At 36.4% G+C, this 10,561-nt stretch overlaps 2 protein-coding genes across 5 annotated transcripts in view; one reads left to right on the top strand and one right to left on the bottom strand.

Annotated features, from left to right (window-relative positions):
* LOC106871352 (COP9 signalosome complex subunit 8) overlaps positions 1–6,871 on the bottom strand; it is an 11,891-nt gene extending 5,020 nt beyond the window's left edge. Inside the window, exons 1-5 of the mRNA XM_014917760.2 lie at positions 6,703–6,871; positions 4,305–4,375; positions 3,823–3,871; positions 2,854–2,983; positions 1,316–1,423 (exon numbers count right to left, since the gene is read on the bottom strand). Of these exons, the coding sequence (XP_014773246.1) occupies positions 1,316–1,423; positions 2,854–2,983; positions 3,823–3,871; positions 4,305–4,375; positions 6,703–6,861 (517 nt within the window). The 5' untranslated portion in view covers positions 6,862–6,871. The remainder of the gene's footprint in view (positions 1–1,315; positions 1,424–2,853; positions 2,984–3,822; positions 3,872–4,304; positions 4,376–6,702) is intronic.
* A 1,914-nt stretch (positions 6,872–8,785) lies between these two features.
* The window catches only part of LOC106871351 (RNA-binding region-containing protein 3), a 17,750-nt gene continuing 15,974 nt past the window's right edge, over positions 8,786–10,561 (top strand). Inside the window, exon 1 of one of the 4 annotated variants that reach the window (XM_052970010.1) lies at positions 8,786–8,805. The gene's annotated coding sequence lies outside the window, so the exon portion shown is untranslated. Of the gene's footprint in view, positions 8,806–9,076; positions 9,169–9,221; positions 9,785–10,561 lie in introns of those variants that run through there. The other 3 variants (XM_014917758.2, XM_014917757.2, XM_014917759.2) reach the window with 3 other exon arrangements.

Consider the following 10,561-nt stretch of genomic DNA (forward strand, 5'->3'; position numbering starts at 1 on the left):
ATATATATATATATATATATATATATATACATGCATATATAAGTACAGGACGTCAACAACGGTGCAAATAACATGAAATATGTAAACAAATGAGTTCAATACACAAACGAGAAAAGAAATGGAAAACAGGATAAGTAAACACAGAGAAAGACCCTTCATCAGTTGTTGGTTGTCTGTTTACTTCTCATTTCGAACATTCATATATAGGGTTTCCATAAATTACGGACATCACTAAATATATCCCCAATGGTTGTTATATTTTTTTGATAACATAAATTAGATAGGATGATGTGTATATTACAATATTGTAATAACCAATATGTTGTGCATGCATAGTAATATTATGATCATGAAATTAGCATTAGTTTATCTCAATCTTTCTCGTGGAACCCCTAGGAACCTTTTGTAGAACCCTGGTTGAGAAACGCTGATTTGGGGGAACAAAAAATATTTGACATAGAAGCACAAAGTAAAACACTTAACCAGACATCACAAAAAAAGAGCCCACATTTAATTCTCATTACATAACCTTTCGAGGACGAGTATTGTAAATATTGATCTTGCAGAGGACATAGGAATTGGTTTCGAAGTGGGAGAGGCTATTGTTGGTTATCTTGGCTCCAACATATTCACCATCATTTAATGCTCACTTTTCTATGCTTGCATGGGTTAGATGAAATTTGCTGAGGCAAATGTACTATGGCTAGATGCTGTTCCTGTCACCAACCCTCAACTGTTTGCAAGCAAGGAAAATATTGAGATGTTTCCCGCAGAAAACTGGAAACACCATCTGTATGAAGGTGATGCTCGTTTACAACCATCGTCACAAAAGTACACACACACACACACACAGAGAAAGCACCCACGCTGGTGCCATGTATAAAGCACTGATGCTGATGCCATGTAAAAAGAGACTAATAGAATAAATACCAGACTTAAAAAAAAGAAGTATTGGCGGTCAATTATTTCAATCAAGCCTTTCAAGGTAATGCCCCAGCATGGTCGTTATCTGATGACTGAAACAAGTAAGAGGTAAAAAAAAAAAGATGGATAAACGAACCCTTCTCTGAAATTAACTCAGAAAGGCCAGAGTCTCTAGTTTCAGCAGTTGATAGTTTCTATGGCTATATATCCTTCTTAATGCCAACTACTTTACATCATGTATTGGGTGCTTCTTGACAAATACCACAAACCAAATAAACCTAGCTTTCCTCTGACTCAGCCATCTCTGCTATTGGAAAACTACAAAATTTGAAGCTAGATTTCAAAGAAGAAAAACTGATTTATCTTGTTCTAATCGAAATATATAACTTACCGTCCGGTACTTCTGAAACAGGTACATTAGCAAGAGCTGCAAATGTGTCGATATTGATCGAAGAATATGCTTTGGACACTAACTTAATTGCTCTTCTACGTGTGATTTCTGTAAAAAAGAAAATTTGATATTCTTTTATTTTTTTACTCGATTCAATCATTTGACTGCGGCCGTGCTGGAGCATTGCCTTTAGTTAAATTTGAAACAAATTAAGAAAAGTTTAAAGAAAATAGAAAAAGCAATACTATCTAATTATTTGGCTAACATTCCTAAATTTAAAATGAATGTAGGTTTTTTTACATTTCAGTAAAGCAAGCTTGATTGCTTTAGCACTGAAGTTAGGTAAGGAAAGAATCTGGGAAAAAGTTTATAAGCATTTCATTTGAATTACTAATTAATTAAAACATCAAAACTTAAATCATTTTTAACAGTGGAATTTGAAGTAGATAAATCTATAAATAACATGTAAATATTGAGTTAGGCATAGCATTCCGTTGGTCACAACGGTGAGTGTTCCAGTTGATCTGATCAATGAAACAGCCTACTCATGAAATTAAGTGGCTGAGCACTCCACATAATGTGACAAGGCTGGCCCCCTTTGAATTACAGGTACAACTCATTTTTACCAGCTGAGTGGACTGGAACAATGTGAAATAAAGTGTCTTGCTTGTGGACACTAGGCACTGCCAGGAATCGAACTCATGACCTTACAGTTGTGAGCCAAACTCTAACCACTAAGCCATGCGCCTTCACTATATTGGGTTATAAAAACCCTTGGATGGAAAAAGTCAACAGCTGTCTGTGGTACCTGAACCTACATCTACCATTGTACCAAAGCAGGATCTAAGATATTTACTAGGCTAAAATGTACCAAACAGACATGTGCTCAGTATATCAATAGTAAAACGTCTGTTGTCTTTACAAAAGATATGGGTTCAAGCCCTACAGGCAGTCTCAAACTTTATCCATCCAAGGGGGTTTTAGCCCAATATTTACTATTATTTATAGCTTCAACTGCTTCAAGCTCCACCATTAAAAATGATATATTTTATTTTTAATTAATTAATAATTCAAATGAAATGTTTATAAGCTTCTTCACAGACTCCTTCTTTAACTAAACTCAGTGCTAAAACAAAGAATCAAATTTGCTAAAAATCCACATTCTGTAAGAATTACAGGCAGGCAAATGGTGATGAGACATTTTGGCACAGTGGTTTTGAACGCTGCCTATTTGGCATAACTGATCTTATGTAGATTTATTAGACATTTAAATGCTTCTCCCGTTTTCTCCCTTACTCTCTGTGTGAATGTGTTTATGTCAATCATGTCCAAGTAATAAATTGTAATCTCTCTCGGTCCCTCTCCATCTTTCTACCAGTATGTGTATATTTGTGTGTGTGTGTTTGCCTTTAGTGCCAAAAAGTAACATTGCCAAAACAGGTAGAATGTCCAATCAGCCATACCAAATTGTCATTGTGCAAACAGCTGCATCCAATCCTATCATTCCACTGGCAAAATACTGTAACTTTTATAATCACCATAAATAGCATCCATAGTGGCTCTCAAATGTTCCGGCCAGTCTCTCTTTAAAACTTCATAGATGCCAGGAAAATCTCGCTGCCACATCTTTTGTCCTACTAACCACATATGACCAAGTTCTGGATGACTCTTGAAGGTAAAAAGAAATAATAAACATCATTAAGATACACCATCAATAAGAAAGACAATATAGCTATTAGGAAAGAAGTTAATTTTAGTCTTTGGACTGCAGCCATGCTTAGTACAACAGAAATTTGAGTTAAGTATCAGCTGCATAAACTTAGGTCATAGTGTTCTGCCTGGTGACATTCATCCTAAGTATAGAAACCATTAAACAATATTAACATTATCCATGAACCTAGTTAAAAGTTATTTCTGTAAATTTTATCAAATTCAGGGGTATTTTTTCTTGCAAATTGTCAGATTTTAAAATGAATCCTGCTGCTTTCTTATATAACATTGTCAACCCCTAGACATTATTGTCTTGAATCCCAGGGGCTGGTTACCCAGGTTCCATGATACATAAGTGTCCAATATCCCAACATTGCCTCTGAACAGGGTGACAGTTAGTCACAGGGTTAGCCATTTACAGCTGAGTGAAGTGGAGCAATAAGAAATGAAGTGTTTTGCTCAAGAACACAACACACTGCACCGTCTAGGTATTGAAACCACCATCTTGCAATCATGAATGCAACACATTCGCCACCAGAGAATAAACTTTCAATTTACATAATATCACTGACATAAAAAATCCTCCTAAACTAGATCAAAACCCTTCTCTACACACAAAGTTAACTCTCTATATATATTAGTCCTCCTCAAAACTATTGAACAACTTCCACAAACAAAGAAAAACAGAAAAAAAAAACAGAAGAATTTCAGTGCCATGGTCTGCCGCTAATGAGACGTCAAGACAAACTTCCATTACAAATAATAAAGAGAAATTTCAGTGGCTCAGATTTACTTACTGATTTGATTGATGGAGGGATTCTTTTCCATAAAAACTTGGCATTACACCTGAAATACAAAGAAAACAAAAGGAAAGTGCATTTGAATCAAATTGCTATATCTTACATCCTCACACACCTTCACCACCCACCGGATAAACCAGGTGTCTCCTTAACAGCAGGATACCTGTTACTGTCTCTCTACCATAATTTAACATCTTATCATCTGGCATAAAAATCACCCAACACATTCCTACCACACCTCTCAGATGAAGGGTATTTGTCTTGTGAGTTATTTGGTGACCTCACTAGTGCTAGTGCCACATAAAAAGCACCCAGGGCACTTTGTAAAGTGATTGGCATTAGGAAACTATGCCAAAGCAGACACTGAAGTTTGGTGTAGTCATCTGGCTCACCAGCTCCAGTCAAACTGTCCAATCTGTGCCAGTATGAAAGGAGGATGTTGAAAGATTAATGATGCTATGAAATAAAATGCAACTTACAGATCATTCCTAAGAAGATAGACTCCTAATAACCGTGTGTAGAGCTGTGGAGTAGCAATTCCACAAGGTGACTGTAAGAAACGAAACAAATATATTAGGATAGCAGACAAATATTAGGAATTGGTACAAAAGTGAGTGAAAAAGTCTCGGAGGGAAAAGGATGGAAATGTCTCCTTTAAGAAAGAAAGAAATTTTTTTTTCTTTCAGTCATTAATCAAATCTATTTCCATAAAATAATTACTGTATTTGATGGTATATAAGACACCTTTTTCGAGAGAAAAAAAGTTACCCGAGGTCCCCTATGCAGAGTCAGGCATATTATATGCTCTAATGCACTAAAAACATTCTTTGATGAATATATGTTGCATCTAATATGTACATATGTCTTCAAAATGCTTTCAAATACAGTAAATTTTCTTTCATTTAGATACATGTTCTTTCATCTGGTATTTAGTATTTTATGTATCTATATAATATTTTCACTGTCTAGCACCACCTTCTGGTCTACTGAAACCACTCGGTTGCCAACATATAGATCTGGCCTGATGACATCTGTCCATTCACTCACCTGTCTCAAATCTACTGAAAACTAGTACAAAGTCAAAATTCAAACTCTATATTTTTAATTACGCTTCTAGCTTTAACATTTGTTTGATGAAGAAATAAAATGCCTCCACTTTATAGATTCAATTCTATTATGAAATCATCAGGCATGTTTATTGTGAAGCTGAAAAGAACATGTCATTTATTTATTTTTTTATTTAGTCTGGTCAAGAGTAAGGAGTCGTGACCATTTGTATGATAGGCCCTCCTTAACTGATTAGAATATCATTAACTTTCTGCTTAAGCTGTTGCAAGTCTATGAGACTGCAGAAAAGACGTGCATGTGGGAATTCCAGAGAGGGAGATCTGGTAGGAAGGAAGAAAATACTGGGGGAAATTATTAGTGCAGGGCAAAGGGGAGGTAAGCTTAACATAATATATACGGTGAGAAGAGCGGGAAGGGGGGGGCAGTAAGTCGGGAGTAATTGAGTGAAAGTGGAACCAGACCAAACAACTCCAAAAAAGAGGAGGCCTTTCTCGAAGCGGCAGAAAAAGCTCAGAAAGAATGTAGCCCGTCATTGAACTTAAAGGTTGAAGTGTGCTTGTGAGTGACTTCATGTCAATTATTCGGGTAGTCTTATGATGCAGTCTAGGACGAGTGTGTGTGTGTGTGTGTGTGACAGTAGCACCGTCCTAGATTTAGAAACAGTACTTCATGTTCTTAAGTTAAAGTCAACATTAATCAATTATTTTGAAGAAAGAATATAAATCATTAAAGATTTTAAATACTGAATAGAAACGAACAATAAATTATACGTTTTAAAAAGGAAAATTTAAGTGGAAAATAGCCACAGAACTAGGTTTTACACACACACACACACACACACACACAAACACAAGAGAGAGAGATTATTATAGGTTCACACTTTTGTGAATTGCAATGAAGCGAAATAAGCACTCAACATCATTATGTTGAGTGAAAGAACAAAGATAGGTTTATGTGAATCACTAATCGGAATTTCTTGTCTGTGTAAGTTGTTGCGATGTGAATCGTTGATCCAAACAAACTCCATTTTTTATTAATAAACAGTGAAAATAATGCATCTATTCACGTTAACCTTAAATAATAAGTAATTATTATTCAGAGAATAATCATTACTATTTTACACCGGCTTTGATCATTTGGAGTGTCGAACGGAGTCAATATCAGACATTATTATCATGAATTAAATATTTCGTCTGCCGCTACATTCTGAGTTCAAATTCCACCAAGGTCGACTTTGTCTTTCATCCTTCCGTGGTCGATAAATTAAGTACCAGTGAATCACTGGAGTCGATGTAATCGATTCATCGTCCTCCCATCAAATGGCTGCCCTTGTGGCAAAATTTGAAACCGTTATTATGAATTAAATATTGTTGAATTATTAACAGCATTTTCTCCGTGTACAATAAATTATTAATCAGTTGTTTCAATACATTTTATTAAATACATTAAAAGCTGCCAGATGTTAAAACACCAGCTTATAATGTGAAGTAGGCGCCGACGATTACTAAAACATTTTAGAATATAAAAAGTATTTGAGGAAAATGATTGGAAAACACTCATTATTGAAGACAGCTATTTAATATAGAAATATAATATACAAGTAATATTCAAAACAGTATTTTCTTTTATGTTATATATATCTAAATATAATCATCAACAAGGACTTGTTTTATAACGATTACACATGATGACAATGTGAAAGAGGTGCCATTAGATTCTGCTGATAAGAAAAAGATTCATTTGCTGAAGTAGTTCAGTAAGACTTCATAGAAAGTGTATAATAATCTGGTAAATAGAAAGGACACTTGCCTCCAGCTCTTGAAGTTCTAAATTTTCCACGGTTTTCGTGTCGTACTCGACAGAAGCCATGTTGTAGTCACTGCTAATGCTAAACAACAGAGGCAGCCAACCGGTAAAGGACGTCACTTGGATGCTTAACAGAATAGTTTCATCACGTTTACAAACCATCACATCGATGCAGTTTAATAAAATAATAATTATAATGTTGACGTCTTAAGAATTTATAATCTTCCAGATTCGAGATGTATCGTTCCAAAAAAGTAGCTCATTCTCTCGAAGTCTCGAAATTCTTATGACGTCAGCACCATACAATTCTTGGTGGTAAGAATAAAGTCTCTAAAATGAATAAATTCGAAGGATTGCTTTGGTCCAATGGTAGAACGCCTGTCATATTTACAGGAGATGAGGGTTTATGCCCCACGGGCAGCCTTCGATTTTTTTCTATCCAATGCTATTATTTATAGCTTTAACTGCTTCAATATCCACCATTCCAAAGAAAAAAATCTTAATTTTATATTTAAATGTAATAAAACATTTCAGAAAGGAATATTAGTATTGAGCAAACTAATTGTTCAGCGGTAACCCTTCAAATATTTTGGGATGTCTCAATAAACTCTGTACTGTTATCTTCTATCAGAATTTGTTCTAGTCAGGGCGGCGAGCTGGCAGAATCGTTAGCACGCTGGGCGAAATGCTTAGCAGTATTTTGTCTGCCGTTACATTCTGAGTTAAAATTCCATCGAGGTCAACTTTGCCTTTCATCCTTTCGGGGTCGATTAAAAAAGTACCAATTATGCACTGAGGTCGATGTAATCGACTTAATCCTTTTGTCTGTCCTTGTTTGTCCCCTCTATGTTTAGCCCCCACCCCGTGGGCAATAAAGAAATAATTTAAAGTTGGCGAGTTGACAGAAACGTTAGCACGCCAGGAGAAATACTTAGGGGTATTTCGGTTGTCTTTACGTTCTGAGTTCAAATTCCGCCGAGGTTGACTTTGCCTTTCATCCTTTCGGGGTCGATAAATTAAGTACTAGTTGCGTACTGGTCGATCTAATCGACTTCTCCCCCCCCCCCAAAAAAAATTTCGGGTCTTGTGCCTAGAGTAGAAAAGAATTTATTCTAGTCTGAAATAATTTGAACTCAGAATGTGAAGTCGGAAGAAAGGCTGTTAAGCATGTTGACTAGCTTACTTAGGATTCTGCCTGCTCACCGTCTTCAAACGTTGTTCGGTTAATAAAGTGTAATGTTTCTTTCCCCACTCCCTCTGTCAGTCTGTCTGCTTGTTTCTTTCTGTCTGTCTGTCAGTCTGTCTCTTTTTCTCTCTCTCTCTTTCTATCTGTATGTGTATATTTCTGCGCGTGCCTGCCTGTGTGCGTTGTGTGTGTGTGTGTTTGTCTCCAGTGCGAAAAAGTACTGTCACTAAAACGAACTGAATGTTCAGTGAGCCATGCCAAATCATTAGCGTCCAAACAGCTGCGCCTTGTCGTCTCATTCCAACTCATAACTGCTTGTTATCTTTACGATTTATGAAATAGGTTTAAAACAAAAGCATAACCAAAATAATAAATGGTCTGATTATATTGCACATAGTCCTTTGTTAAAATAGTTTTTGCTGTGTGTGCATTCGTATATGTTTACATTTTTAAACAAATCGAAATATGGAAAAGCAAAGAATATTCATAGGAGAAACAAGAAAATTAAAATTAATCTATTTTCTTCGCTGTGTGGTAAGACGTTTGCTTTCCAACCACATGGTTCTGGGTTCAGTCCCACTGCGTGACACCTTGAGCAAGTGTTTGCTATTATAACCTTGGGCTGACTAAAGCATTGTGAGTGAATTTGGTAGAGGGAAATTGAAAGAAGCCCGTCATGCGCGCGTGTGTGTGTGTGTGTGTGTGTGTGTCTGAGTTTGTGTTGTCCTCCACCGTCACTTGACAACCGGTGTTGGTGTTTTTACGTCTTCGTAACATAGTGGTTCGACAAAATAGCACGATATAATAAGTACCAGGCTTTAAAAAAAAAGTACTGGAGTCGATTCGTTCGACTAAAATTCCTCGAGGCGGTACCCCAGTATGGCCACAGTCTAATGACTGAAACAAGCTCAGTATAAAAGGTATGAGTATATTTTGTATTACATTTCGCTGTTACAAAGTGTAAAGATATATTCACCGTTCAATGAATTTATTTAAAAAAAGGTTAATATCTTAAACTGAAACATATTAATTTTTAAAATTATATAGTAAAAGACAATCTCCCAAATTGTCGATTCTCCATACAGATTAAGACTTCAAAGGTAAGTCACTTCACTTCACTGTTGTACAAACACAAAATTATTTTCCTCCTAACTGAGTGTCAATGTAAAATAATGGTCTGCCAACAGCCGCTTGTTATTTGTAATACAAAATGGCTGTTAAATGACCGTCGCTGGACAAACAAAAGATTTAATTTATTTGTAGATTCTAAGAAAGATTGGTAGGTTAGTTTATCTACGTCTTTATCTTTATCTTGTCTTTTACTTGTTTCAGTCACTGGCCTGTGGCCATGCTGGGGCACTGTCTTGACAGATTTAGTCGAATAAATCGACCCCAGCAATTATTTTTCAGGTCTGATTGATACAGCGGTAGACCACGAGCTCAATTGGTCTACCTTTGAGATGTAACCAGATCAATTAGAGATGGTTGGTTCTGGCAGGGCCCGGTTGAAGGCGTGCTTCCCCCACGACCCGCCTAGAAATAAGTGGGCGAAGATGAGATGAGATGACACTTATTCTATCAGTCGCTTTTGCCGAACGGCCGAGTTACATTGAGTAAAGAAACCAACATCGATTGCTGGGCAGTGCGGGGACAGATGTAAAGACACGCATATACATACATACGAGGAGTTTCCTCAAAGTTTCTGTCTACCAAATCCACCCGCAAGACGTTGTTCGGCTCGGGGCTTTAGTAGAAGACACTTTCCCTAGGTGTCGCGCGGTGGGGCTGAACCCGAAATTATATGTTTGCAAAGCGAGCTTCGTAACCACACAGCAAAACGTAAAACCTAATTTAAGATTAACGTTTGCTCGTTCTGATTTGATCAAAAAGTTACTTGAAGTAAGCAAGCATGCTTTATACACATGTAAAACTGATTATTCAATAGAATAATTCATTTTTATTTTATTTATTACCACAGCAAAAATTATGGTACTACTTAAATACAGAGGTCCCGACGCATCTACGTAAACCTAACCCTAAAACTAACCCTAACCTTAACCAACTATAACCTTAACTAAACCTAACCTTAACAACTACCCCTAACGAGTGTGCAATGTAAAAACACATCGTTACGTAGAAGCATCGGGACCTCTGTATTTAAGGAGTGTCCAAATTATTTGTTATACAAACGTTTTTCAAACTTTTTCACTGTAACCCACAGCAAAAACCACATTTTGTATTGCGACACGTTATACTGACGTGTAATAAATAAAAGACAAGCTCTATTCACCAGGTTCCTTCATTTAGACAGATTATATGCCTGAAATTTTGGGGGAGAGAGTAAGTTGATTACATCGACCCCAGTACACAACTGGTACTTAGTTTATCAACCCCGAAAGGATGAAAGGCAAAGTCGACCTCAGCAGAATTTGAACTCAGAACATAGTGACAGATGAAATACCACTAAGCATTTCACCCAGTGTGCTAATGATTCTGTCTGTTTGTTGCCTTAGATGATAATAACAATAAGAATAAGAAACACTGGTCTAGAAATTTCTTGTCTTCAGCTCTTGATATTTGACTGCCATTGTCAATGCGGAACTGTCAATAGCACTTGCCCAGTTGTGTGCCATACATAGCCTGCAATATACTGCTCAACTATATATATATATATAT

The sequence above is a fragment of the Octopus bimaculoides genome, chromosome 8 (genome assembly GCF_001194135.2).
Source record: "Octopus bimaculoides isolate UCB-OBI-ISO-001 chromosome 8, ASM119413v2, whole genome shotgun sequence".
NCBI lineage: Eukaryota > Metazoa > Mollusca > Cephalopoda > Octopoda > Octopodidae > Octopus > Octopus bimaculoides.